Genomic DNA, 14036 nt, shown 5'->3' on the forward strand with positions numbered 1-14036 from the left:
GGCTTTTCTTGTATTTCGATTCGGCTTTCAAACCCTTGTATTTTTGTCCATTTTCTGAATTTTTTTCTGCAGTGGATTTTTAATTCATAAATTAACGAATTCCTTTGTGATATTGTTATTTTGGTTTGTTACATTATCTGTGATAAAATAATTTGCCTGTATGATTATCAAAGGTGTGCAGTAAATAAATATTTGGTTTGTAGACTGTATCTTGTAAGCAAAATGTTGCAAATCAATTTTATTTTGTAATTTCAGGTAGTTTTCTTGTCTGGTAATGTAGGACTTTGATAATAGAACTGTGCTGGTGGGCATCGTGTTATTGACATAACTTTTTAGCATACCCATTACTAATAGACACAGATTCTTCACCGTGCTATAACTCTAATGCAGCTCATATCTTGGCTTCCTCTGTCTCAGATTGGTGTTGGTTACTTACTGCTTTGGTACAGAAATCACCGTTTTAAACCATCTTCCCACCCTGAGGTACAAAAAGCAGAAGGTGAAGGACTCTGAGGTCTGAACCCACAGTCCCGCGAGGTCGGACGTTTGTGGAACCTTGGGCTCTGGGGAACTGAATTTGGGAAGTGTGGTTCTGAATGTAGGCCCCTGAGAAACTTGCAGTTTTCTGACTGAATATTAATCTGAAAAGTACTACTCTAAGCCGAGTTCCTTAGTCTTTGAAGTACAGACATGGAGAGTGCTGGGATATTGAGTAGCAAGGGGCATTTGGAGGAAGCTCCGTTGCCTACAAGGAGAGACCTGTGCTCAGTGGCCTGTAGGGACATGAATTTCCTGTTAGGTAGATAGCCAAAAATAGAAATCCCCAAGTCCTGTGAAAATATACAGGATTAGATCGTCCAGGTATAATCTGTAAGATGTATTTGCTTTTCAGGTGCTGTGATATCGTTAGACCACCGAGGGCTGGCAGATTGTGCTGACCAAGGTCAGCTGCCTGTGTGCTTTGGTGTGGGGCCAGGGAAATGTTGACCACGGTCTCTTCAGCTTCACTCCCAAGCTGCTTTTCTGAAGCACTTTCTGTGTTTAGCGGTTGATACCACAACCAGCAGTTCCCTTTCCCCTCTCACTGTTTGCTTTGGCCCTGGAGAGGCCAGTCTGGGCCACTGGTGCGAACGAAGTGGCCAAGGCTTGAGCAGGAGGGTTTTGATGGGTTTGAATGTAGTGTGTGACCGTCAACCGGCATTTACACCCTTTACACCAAACCGGTTTGGGCAGAACTGACCGTGATGGGGTGTTGTAGCCTTACTTCATCTTGAGCTCTGCTTTGTTTATTTTTGTACTGACATCTTGGTCTTTCTTATAACCTGTCCTGCCTGAGTCCCTAATGTGAGGATTGCAAATCCAGGTACTTGGAAGGCTGGTTGAAGGTCGTTCCGTACCCTGACCTCCACTGGATGTCTAGCCAGAAGTTATCGCTTATGGTGTAACTAGAAATATTAATTCTATATGAATCCAGTCAGTTTGCACTTTATGTAGCCACATCAAAAGAAAATTTCTGTCTTTATGATAGACTGTAGAGGGTTCAATTAGCACATCTGTCTACAGGCTACAAAGTCTTTTAGTTCCTATAGAGGTAATTAAGACTATTAAAACTGGGAAGTTACTACTGGAGAACAGGAGAGCAGTATTTGGTTTTGAACAAGTAGCTTTTGTAAACTTGCTTTGTAGCTGATGTTTTGGAAGTAGCACCATTTTGTAGAATCATACACTGGCTTGGACTGGAAGGGACCTCTGGAGGTCTTCTTGGCCAATCTCCTACTCAAGGCAAGGCTAATTTCAAACTTAGATCAGGTTGCTCAGTGAGGGCCTCGCTTGGAAAAGCTGTGTGATCTCTGAGGATGGAGATGATACAGTCAATCTGGGCAACTTGTTGTACCTGTTCCTGCTCAACCCCACCCTCAATCCAGGAGGAATTTCCCTGTTGCAACTTGTGGCTGTTGCCTCTTGAGTTTTCACCATACACCTCGGGGCTCCATCTCTTTTGTAATTCTTTACTGGCTGTTATTCAATTATTCCAAAGTTGCGTGGGGAAGTTTGAATTTGGTTACTTGTATTCCAGAAGGAACACATCACACAATATCTGCTCCGATGAGGTGTAACTTCATTGAATAACTGCAGGTTGTCTAAGATCAATTAATTTGAATACAGTTCTGGAAGGAGCTGTTAAGGAATGAGATGTACTGATCCATAATGTTTCATGATTCACTGATGCGACCAGTGCAAATTAGTAACATTTTATATATTTTAAACCTGTGAGTGCACATTTATGCACAGAGCGGCATGAATATGCAAGACTGATCTTGTTCTTCTTGTGAAATCCAAATGCAGCAAAATGGAAAGGAATAATTTATGGATTTAATAAGTAGGTCTGTCACTATCCATGATGAATAATCCTCTGTACAGGAAAGGGAAATGATAAGTATTCCCCTTCTCAAAGCAGATCCAAGGATGACTACTACATCTTCTTAAATTGATAGTCAGGCCTTTAATGACTGAGCAGGATTCTGATACATTCTAGAAAATTGGCAAACTTTGACACTACAGACAAATTATTGCTTCAATTGTATGGAATAATCTAATTTATAAGTATGCTGCCCAAGGAATTTGGGACACTCCTTTGGCAGGAGCCCTTTGTGAAATAAATATTATTTATTGATATTTATACTTCTTTTTTTTGTGTATATGGATTTTGGTAGTTTATTAGGACAGTGTCCACGCTCGCACAATCTCTGTCTTTTTAAATTACCAGTTCAGTTTTAGGCGGATTCCCAAGATAGGTTGTTAGAATGCACTTTGGGCTTCACTTGCTGTAATGCTGAATAATTCCAACACTGTTGATGCTACGTAGATACGGGTGTGGTTCTATGTTACGTTGATGACATTAACATCTAAACAGTTGCGATTTGCTTGTCACAATTGTATTTACAAAAACACCATAAACACAAAATAGAATAAGAAAAGACTGTTTCTTTTCTTTTGCTCTGTTGGATTCCATTGTTTTTGTGTTTTGTGACCCCTTTAGTCTTGCATTATTATGTACTGCATTTGGAAATAAAAGCATTTTCTGAGGTAGCCATCCTGCTCTAATTGATCTGCCGTAAATATTTCTCAAGAAGAAAAATGACAAAAAACCCAACAGAATTGCCAAAGAGGGAAGACAAAAAGACATTGCAGCATTTTCAGAAGTGTTTTTGTTTGATTTGTAGCTCCCAAAGGCTCAGATAGTTTCAGAAATACAGGAATTCTCCAGCATGCCTGGATGGTCTGAGCCGGCTGCTGCCTGCATGTATGGTGAAAACGCATGAAGTTGTGCAACACTATGGCACAATAAGGATGTTTTTAATTATTATTATTAAATTTGAATCTGTCTGAAGACAAACACATGTCCTGGAGTATGCGGATTTTATTGCTTGTAATATTGTCCGCTCTGGAATTACCTGGTTGCCATTTGTCTTTTTATGTCCCCTTTGGTCCAACCTGAGTGTAACAGAAACAGGCTCACACTGTTCATTACCCAGCGCTTGTTTTGTTACCTTTGCATTCCATTCTAATAAACTTTCAATTGTTCTTTCTTAAAAAATCCGCTTAAGTATCCCAACCATGGCAATTAGCATTATAGGAGTCATTATTTTAAACCACCTGAGTTTATTATCAAGATGGTTGCCAGCACAGCTTTGCCTTTAGTAAAAAAGACATTATAGTCATAATGTTTGTGGGTGCTTGCATTTTTTAATAGTTGTAGGCTTTTCTTGGCTTTGTTAAGGACATGGATTTGTTACTAACTTTAGTTTTGGGGTGTGCTGGCAGCTGGTTTGGGTTTTGGGGAGGAACCGTGGGCTCACTAATGGCTTGTTGGTTATTCCGGCAGAGTGGAAGGAGATATAATCTGTTCCTGAAGCGACGTCTCAGGGTAAAAACCAGTGATGAATGATATTGCAAGTGGCTCGGATGGCTGCAGTAATAACATGCTTCACTGTGTGGTGCCTTTTGTTAACTGGGAGCAAGGTTCACATTACAAAGTTCCCTGAGAAAGCACAGGATATTTTTCACGTGCATCCTCGCATGGCTTAAGAGAGAGAAGACAGAGACACATCCCTCTGAATTATTCTTTTTTGTTCCTACTCTAATAAAATGAAAACCCAGTCCTTTATGAATACAATTTTTGTGATGGCTGTGGTTAAAAAAACCAACACCAACCTTCCTTAGCATTGAGTTAAATTGAGACCGGGGTATTAGTTTCTATGGAGAGCATTTTGCTGGATGAGCCTCCAGTCCTGTAAACAATTGATAGAGCTGAATATTGATATGATAATAAATAATATTACCTAATATTATGTTAAGGTCCCTAGGAGAGTGAAGTAATAGTCTTTATTTCCTTAACATTAATTGCTGTTTTCTAATGAGTTGTCGTGGTTGAGACGGACAAACGACAATGAGTGAAAAAGATTAATGTTGTTACTATGACATTCTGACATGCCAATAAATGAAAGGATGACCTTTAATAGACCAATTAGAATACTAATTACCTGGTTACATTGATAACCTTTCATTAGATGTTTTTTTTCCCCTCCAAGAAAGTAAGTACTCTATTTTGAAATGTAACCCCTGCGTTGTTTGTGTGTGTTTTCACATGTAATCATTGCTGGAACATGTTTCTCTGTGGTGGTTGGTTTAGTGACTCTTATTACGTAGAAGAAAACGCATGGATTTCGCATTTTGCTGCCTGCTTCGGATCAATGAACCATGCCCTGGCTGGGTTTTGTGTGGTGGCGTTGTGACTAACTGCAGGAAAAACCCCATGCTATCAGATAACACTTGTCTTGATCATTTATGACACACTAGTTAAGATTGTGATGGTGGCATTGCTCACAGGTATTGCTACACTAATGTATATTTATTCTTCATATAGTAGTTATTTACATGTAGAATTTGTGGACATAAGCAGCTAATTTTGAAATTACTGTAACTGGATATATCCCTTGTTAAAACTTGCACAAGTGTATCTTCAGCTATGAAGAAATTGAAGAATTGAGACAATTTGGGGAACTTCTTTGTCTTCTGTTACATTTTAGAGTGACAGCAATACTTGCTCTTTTTAATCACATGCCTGTGTCTTCCGCAGATTGATAAAAGACATCAAAGCAAAGATTCTATTTTCTTCAGGGATGGTGTCAGGAGAATTGATTTTGTTCTCTCCTATGTGGATGATCTCAATAAGGAATGGGAAAAAAAGTTGGTAAGTGTGTCTTTTTGAGGTCCTCTTAATTCTTATCTATCATAACCCAAATATCAGTTGCTAAGCCTTTCAAATCGCTGCACTCGTGTAAAAAGCTGTTCTGTGTACTGAAAATTCTGTGTAATTTACTGTTGTGCATTAGGACCCAATGTTATTAGATATTTGGGGCTTTATTTACTGAATTGATCACTCTCCATTACTTAGGCTGGTCAATATATTACACAATCAATGCCAAGTAATCCAAATGGCTTTGTTTTCTTCATTTAAGAGTCTTACAGTTACCTGTGGCTGTGGTGAAACTGTTCATGTAAATAGTTAGATGAAGGAGGTTTCTTTTAAATAAGCAAAGCATTATCCAAATGAGATGTAACGGTAATTTCTTCCCCCATCCTTTGACTTCAGTCAGAGCAGAAATAGATTCTCAGGTCCAAGGATCCAGGCACTTTTCCTTTTAAGACTTTTTAAAAATAAATACTCAGAGTAAAACAAACAGCGCGTCTGCTCGGTGCTTGACTTGCACTCTGCATATGTGTATTTATTCTTCTAGAAGAATATTGAAAGTGACTTTGATAAGAGACCTCCTGTGTATAATAACAGAGCACGAAGTTCGAGCTTTCTCTAAAATGCTGGTTAGTGATGATTCCTGAGCTTCCCAGCACGACCCAGTTGACTGAATGGTGGCAGTAGGGCAGATGGAATCACTAAATTATATGTATTTGTTCTTGCTAACACTGCCACTTGAGGTCTAACTTGACTAACATGTAAATTCAAGCTATATAAAAAAATCCAGAACTATGAGATGCAGTCAAGACAAACAAATACTTTATATAAAGCACAATATTTAAAAGAATAATAATTGCAGGGATTTGAATTCTTTTGTTTTCTCTTTATTCATTGCCTTCTCTCTGCCAGGAGAGGTTACATTTACAAACTAGTCTCTCCAATATATATCTCAAAATTAAACAAGAGAGGGAAACTAAAGAAACTTCATTCTTATGTAATCATATTATTCAGAAAAATAAGGATGTTGGAAGAAAACTATGCTGAGGGTTATGACAAAATCATGATCAAAACTAAAGGTCTGTGAAGTAAAGAACATTTCCTACCTATATCTTGTCATATTAAAGCGTTTCATAATTAAAAATTGTCATTTCCTTTGAACAAAAACTGCAACATTGGGCTGTTCAAAAAAATTGCTGACTGATTTCAGTCCTTTATGAAGGAAATAGTGTTTTCATTAAGGACTTAAGCTGGGTACACTTGCACCCAAATCTGACCCAGTGTAGAGCTCAGCCCCTACATCTTACTCTTGTTACCTTAAAAAAAGCAAGAATCTCCGTCATTGTCTCTGGTGTTTTTCCCAGTTTAAGCATCTCACAGGCAGCATTTCTCAACTGGCTATGTTGAGGAGATTAGTTTGGCAGACCAGGGTTACATTATAGCTATGAGCCCATAGGTTTAGAAAAAAAGTACTTTGTCAGCCTGTAATCCAGCTAGATTACTTCTCCCATAAAGCAAAATGCATTTAAAAAAGAAGGGAGAGGAGGCCAATCTGTAGAGAGAAGAAAGATACCCATGTAAACTATGTGAAAGCAACTCTTAAAATAAACTTTTCCATTAGTCATACTCAAATAACATGAGGAAAGAAATGGAGACTATTTAGGTAAAGTTTCAAGTGGGAAGGAAAACAAGCCAGATGCTCAGTCTCGTTGCTTATTTGTGTTTTGTGCAGCAATTTCCATTTCATTGCTTTATGGGTCGTTAGGGGGTAGCGGGAATCTTTGCCAGACCAGAGGCCACGTACGTGGGCGTTGTTATGGCCTGAAGGATTCACATGGGGAAGAACCCAAGAGTTAGAGCTAATATTGTAGTTCTTCTTTGAGGTAAAGATGCGCTTGGTCAGGAAGAAATGTCTTGCAAGAGGTGAGAACATCCACATCAAGTTGCGTGAGATTTAATTCTGTATGTCTGCTACTCGTAAAAGAGTTTATGGCCCCATGGAAGGTGTTTGGTCTATGGCCCTATAGGTAACTCACATGGCAAAAATATATCCATGTTACAGCGTATCTGTTTTTACACAGTTCCTGGGTTATCAGCTAAGAAAAGGAGATTTGCCCTATATTTATGTTTTATATTTGTACAATGAAATGCCATGAATTAATGCAAATTTCTTGGCATAGAAGTACTGTGCTGTTGTCTTTGTGGGAACAAGATTTAAATATTGATGCACTGCAGCCTTTGGAATCTGTCTGACATGTTGTACTTGCCATCCTACAGTCATCGCAGGACAGAAATGTGAATTTCTTTTACTGTAATACAATGACACAGCAAATTGGAACAGCTAAGAATGGAAATCTTCATAGGAAGAGAATAACAGTTGTGACAAAGGGGTTTGTTTCCTTGTCTCAAGGAAACAGCTTTATTCTGCATTGCTAAGAAAAGAATGAATAGCTTCTTTGTGTTTCAACACCGCCCTGATACAGACGGAAGAGACGGTCTGTTCATCTTCTCCCTTAGCTTCATGTAGAACAAATGCATTAACTACTTTGATGTTCCCCAGAAACTTTCCATCTTAAACTCTGTTTTGAACTCGCCTTCTAGGAGCTACATGAATAAATGCAAACCACAAAGTCTCTCTAAACAAAAATTAGGATTACGTTTTTGTTTCCTTAAAGCCTTTAGCAGATAAGTGGAAATATTTTACCCACATATGAAATGCATGTGAACGTGGAAAAATAAACAGAGCATTAACGTATGACCAGGACTTGATCTCTGTTCTCCATAAGTGTATTTCTCCGCAAGAAACTCCAGAGCAATAAGACTCTGAGATCTCTGTGGAAAGTAACTTGTTCCTGTGTTTACTGGAAGCAAAGTCCCCAAAGTGATTGTTCCTAAAGTCCATATTGATTTCCCAATATCCTACCTAGGACTGCAGTTAGAATAGGCCTGAGCATCCTGATATGTAAAAGGCTTTTGTCAGCTTGGCGCTCCCTGCCTAAAGGAAGGGGAAAAGTGCGAAGGAGGAGTTTGATGAAGGAATAGTATGTTGTAAACTTGAAATTATTTTATTTTCCTGCTTATTGATTGTTGTTACTAGCAGTAACAGCATTCTTATCAAGAAAACAGGTTGATTACACTTGTCTATCTTCCTTGGGTATCTAATCCTGCAGTGTTGCATCTGCATCGGGCGTGTTAGTACCGGTGGACTTTGGATCTTGCTTTGTTAATCTTATCGGGATGAATCATTACAGCCCAGGATAAGTTAGATGGTGACGTGACCCCATAAAGCAGGCGGGACATCCCCAGCGGTGTTGGGAGAGGTGGATGCTCTACTGGCAACTCCCCCATATAGGCCACAGTGGTCTCAGAAAATGTGGTTTCAGTCCTTTACAGATGCTTTGGAGGGGCTTAAGGACTGTCCTTAAACAACGTGTAAATGTGAGGAAGGGCATTAGCCCACAAGTCCTGGTCTTCACTGCCGTTATTAGTTTTGTTGCTTCCCTGTGTGACTACAGAGCGGCATCTATTGTGGAGTCACAAATACACTCACCAGGTCCAGCTTTTTAGGTTTGGGATAGTAAGCTCTATTAAGTACATATTAAAACAAAACAGCACTAATCCAAGGGTACCTTTGGTCCATTTTAAGCCTTTAGCAGCGACATGAATAAATCTAGTATTTGGCAAGAAACGGGGTAGCAAATTTTTTTTGCAGGACATTGATTTCCTCCTAAAGACGGTTGTTTCAAGTGACTGCAAGTACATTACATTCTCACGGATTTCAGAGAAGGTGGCCTATGGGAAGAGAGCAAAGAGGTGAAAAGGGTATAACTTCTATCGGAGCAAAGCAATTTATCACAGTAAGTGTATAGTAGGGAAAAATCAGTAAGATGGGGCCAGACCCTTGGGCTCTGCACAGCGGGAGGAGGAGCTGGGGTCTGGTGGCACAGAACCGCTGAGCTACTCGCTTGGCTCTCCCCCAGTGTTTGTTCAGACAAGATGTAACCCAGAACAGCACGTAGCTCTGGATACCAGGCCTGAATGTCAGCTCTTACACACCACTTTGACTGTAATGATAAATCACCTTTTAGTTGTATTGTTCTCTATTAGATCAGCAGGTCAGCACAGAAAAGTTCTGGGGTATGTTTATCCAGGCAGGTTTGTGGGATAAATGAATTAAAATTAATACATGGAATTGCATTTTCCACAGCATGTGCTATAACTCAGGAATGATCGTATTTGCAAGTTTACCTAGGCCAGTGTCTAATCTAATATCTAATAATAAAATCAGATGTGACATATCAAAATACAAGGCCACTAACATGGGCATGTCTTAGCATAGATTTCAGAGCCATTAAAGCCATTCTTGTCTGTATTCATTTATCTGAGTAGTTAATGCAAACTGAAATGCAAATAGAGCTTCCTGACCCTCACAGACACCCAGGAGAAGGAAACTGGCTGAAAATGATGGTGTTTTGCTTTGTTTTTTGGTTTTCTTTTTTCAAGTGTGCTTGCAAAATGTCATGTAAGACCTTTCGATAGAGAACACATCACCCAGCATGCACGTTTTAACCCATAAATTGTTAGTCTACCTAGTGCTTTCTAATGACGCTAGAGCTCAAATACTGAGCTTAACATTTGGTTATTCTTGCAGTTCTTCAATGAATTGTGTATAATTAAAAGGAAATTAATAGGAGAAAAAATTCTACAGACAATAAGGGGGAGAAAATGTCGTTGTCTTAAGACACCACCTTGGAATTACTTGGCAAAAGACAGCGTTCACGAAGGTTGCAGGCTTGGCGAGGCCTTGGTTTATCTCTGCGTGAAGTCCACGCTGGCTTTATGCAAGCTCAGCATATCTGAGCTTCCACAGGATGATTTGTTAGTCTTATCTAGTTTTACAGTTGTGTTGTTTGGGAGGCGTCCTGTTGGAATTGTGTGTTATCAGTACTTGAGCATCTATATCAGGTATGGTTGGTTAACTGGTAAGTAGATATCGCTAGAAGCAATCGGTCTTCCATGTGCTTTCAGAGTTTTTCTTTTCATCTAGTTTTAACAGTCCCTTAGAAATATAGCTACGTTTAAACAATACCACACACCACTCTTCCGAAGAGTTGGAAGTGCTCAAGACACATGATATAGAATCGTAGAATGATTTGTTTGGAAGAGACGCTCAAGATCATCCAGTCCAACCATTGACTCAATGCTGTCACTAAACCACATCCCCAAGATTTCATTTATTTTTCTGGTTAACAAGATTGCACAGTTTATGAGCCTATTCCTGACTAACAAATAGGTTTCCTGGTCCTAGTCAGAAGTGGCCTGGTCTGCATCAACTGGGTTTTGTCTGCTTTCTTTTCCAAATGTCACAGAGCAGGAAGGGGTTGTCATCAGGAACATTAGGAGGAGTGAAACTCAGTGAAATCATTAGGAAGTGATCAGTTAATTGTTAAGTTGACCAATTAATAAAGCATGGGGTTTTTTCTCTTCAGGAAAGAAGAAAAGAATTTGAGAGCAATCTGCAAAAGGCTGGCTTGGAACTAGAAACAGAAGACAAGAAGGTAAAAGAAAGGAGAAAAATTAGGACCAAAGAAGTATACACACAAATTACTAATTACAAATTATTCTACCAGATTCCAGTGGGCTATGACTAAGTGAAACAAGCTTAATGTGTCTGTTTCGCTCATTTTTTCAGATATCTTTATAAGAATTGTAGAAGCAAAGTAATCTTGATTCAGGAGGAAGTAATGGCTTTGGATTTCGTAACAAAAAGAAAGCAGTTCCAAAATAGCTGTGACTTCATTTAAACCCATGTAAATGGGAACTATGCTTACAGCCAGATTTAATCCCACTGATAAACTAGTAACGTATGTAGAAATCAGTGAATGGATTAGCGTGTGGCCACTGGATGTTGTAGTTACGATGAGGAAGGACCCTGGTGTAACAACTCGAGGGTGTTTGATTAGTGTTACTGTTTTGTTTGATAGGTAGAGAACAAGGATGCTGACTTCGCTGACTTCTTCACTCAGCAGCCTCTTTTTTTTCCTACTAGAAATTGGGAGGGCAAAATAACTTTTGATGAAGTTTAGTCTGTATAACATCCCTGGATGGGGATTCATTAAGTAACACATTTAAAATACCTTCTGATTACCATTTTCTCCTCTGTGTGCTGAGGAACACTACAAGAATCCTGGGGGGTGAGGCTTGTGATAAGATTATTCCTTATCACAGCTGTGAGACGGTGACAGATCTTTACTCTGCTTGCTAACTCCTTTTTGCAAGGACTCCTGTGTGCTGTACTTGCTGTATGAAAAGTGCCCTCTCCAGGACAGACAGCAGCTTTGCAGCCCTGCACGACCAGCCTGTGCCTTTCCAATGGCTCAGAGCCTAAGGAGAGTTTTCAGGCCTCGGTGCACAAGATTAACGTAGTTTGAAAAGCCTTCCTGAGCTTTTAGTAGTGCAAAGATTATCTTTATGAACAAACGACCACTCAGATAAGCTTTTCAGTTGTTAAAAAAAATGTGTATACAAAAAGTTCCCCAATCCCCCCTCCTTTAAAATTAAAAAAAAACAACAAAACACTTTTAAAAATATGTACAAGGCAATAGATTTTGTACATCTTTTCTCATGAATCTTGCAAAGAAACACAGTTTAGTCTGACATCTGATTTAACTTCCCTGGGGCAGGAATCGGAAGATGGCAAGATCTATTTTGTGAAGATCCACGCCCCGTGGGAGGTTCTGATCACGTATGCAGAAGTGCTGAACATCAAAGTTCCCATCAGGGAAAACGACATTCCCTCCACGGTGGAGAACCCCCTGGACTGTATGTTGGCTCCTCTCAGGCTGCCCGAGAAGGTGATGCACCCTGAGCCCGATTATTTCACGGCTCCATTCAGCAAGGACAAGCAGGAGCTGTATCTCATCGATGATGAGAGCACCTTCTTCTCACCGTCCATGAGAAACAGAATAGTACGTATGTGAATTTGCCTACTGATATTTATAGGTAGATTTATGTGGTCCCACTGGAATGTTCATGCAAGGAAGGAGAGTATAAACTGTGCTGTCTCTGGGTAAATATGAGGAAGCCTGGATGCCTGGGCATCTTTCATAGAAATCTGGAGTGGTGTTTGTTGGATGGATCTTCTGTCTACAAGGCAAGTGTGCCCTGAGTGATCTCACATGGGGTAGGGCCTTCTGAACAAACCCTTTTTGCTTTTGCATATTGTTCCTGCAGGTTATACACAGCGCACAACCATTATAGGTTTCTACTAAATGGCCATAAAGCAGGAAAGGTCTGAAATTCTTATGTTTGAATCTTAGGTTAATTATATTCTTACACGTTGCCCGTATGGAACAGAAGAAGGGAAGAAAAAATTCGGCATTAAGAGACTGCTAAATAATGGCACCTACTCAGCTGCGTATCCTCTTCATGACGTAAGTACTGGAGCTTTCTGCTCCCCTGAGCATTTCCCCGTGGTTTTACTCTTTTACCTGCAGTGACATTTGCTGTTTCCAGCAGAAAGGGAAATGCAATGAACCCTCCCATTTGTGCCAGTAGTCGATTCTGTTTTATAAGACACAAGACAGAGCTGCCAGCCTTACTGTTTGGGTCTTATTTGCTGAAGTGTTTCTTCCTATGGATGAGTTTCTAGGATATGCTTATATGTCAGACACATAATTTGTAAGAGACTTATTCCGTAGTATATTCCTATTATGTCTATGGTGTGGATTATGCAATAGTACATTAGCAAGATTATAACAAGGAATGAATACCTTCTGTACACACATACATTGAGCTGTGTGTGCATAGGATGTGTACATACTATAGTTACACAGTAGCACATACTACCTGTTGTATATTTTACAGATTTCTTTTTAATGTATTTTTTTTTCCTTCTGAATGTTGTATTTAATTCATTGCTTAAATCCTAAATTCTCTCCTTGTTTCTAAGAGTTATTTCAGATTTGTCACAATGCTTTAGGAACTTTAAGTGCTTATTTACATCTGTGCATTTTACAATAAATTTTTAAATACTTTATATAGATTTCTGGTTTTTTTTCCTCCATTAGAAAATGGAAAGAAATGGATTAATGCACAATCTTTAGCTTTTCAGGGTGAAAGTTTAGCTGATCAGAGTCTTGGCTGTAGAAGACTAGTCTAGACTGGCAAGTACTTTATACTATTGGTACAACCGAAAACACAGATAATAAAAGCCAGTTGTACAAGAATCTGTTCTATACAAATACAACCAGCCTTAAATGCTAAGAATCACAGAATGTCAGGGGTTGGAAGGGACCTTGAAAGCTCATCCAGTGCAATCCCCCTGCTGGATCAGAAACACCCAGATGAGGTTACACAGGAAACAGCTGAAGAAACTCCAAATGTCATGAGACAGACTCACAAATCATTGTCTAAAAAAACTATTTAACCTCTTAAAATATTTTAAAAATGCAAACGTTAGGTTGCATAGACTTCTTGATTTCTACTGAGAAACCAATTTTCAGGCTTCTCTTTGTCACTGAGAGACATTCAGAAAAAAAAGGAACATGAAGATGACAAAGAGAATATTTGACATAGCCAAATATTTCTGGAGTTGTACAACACACATTTCCAAGAGCTGTCAGAAACTGCCATTATTTTGTGCTGTTTAATTTTTCTTAGTATTTGACAAGTGGGTGGATGATAGTGACGAACGCCACTGACATTAATTAGTGTCAGAATTTCAGTTTGCATGTCTTTGCATGACAGCTTGAGCAGCCACAGCGCAGGGCACGTTCTGGTG

The 14036-nt window shown here is 39.3% G+C and overlaps 1 protein-coding gene across 3 annotated transcripts in view; it reads left to right on the top strand.

Moving 5' to 3' along the window:
- Window positions 1–14036, top strand: part of ANO5 (anoctamin 5) — a 55635-nt gene that overhangs the window by 20205 nt on the left and 21394 nt on the right. For 2 of the 3 annotated variants that reach the window (XM_065838451.2, XM_065838452.2), the window contains 4 exons: window positions 5141–5254; window positions 10744–10812; window positions 11938–12222; window positions 12574–12687. In XM_065838451.2, coding sequence (XP_065694523.1) covers window positions 5141–5254; window positions 10744–10812; window positions 11938–12222; window positions 12574–12687 — 582 coding nt within the window. Of the gene's footprint in view, window positions 1–3886; window positions 3929–5140; window positions 5255–10743; window positions 10813–11937; window positions 12223–12573; window positions 12688–14036 lie in introns of all 3 variants that reach the window. The other variant, XM_071808820.1, reaches the window with a different exon arrangement.

The sequence above is a fragment of the Patagioenas fasciata genome, chromosome 5 (assembly GCF_037038585.1).
Source record: "Patagioenas fasciata isolate bPatFas1 chromosome 5, bPatFas1.hap1, whole genome shotgun sequence".
In the NCBI taxonomy this organism is placed as follows: domain Eukaryota; kingdom Metazoa; phylum Chordata; class Aves; order Columbiformes; family Columbidae; genus Patagioenas; species Patagioenas fasciata.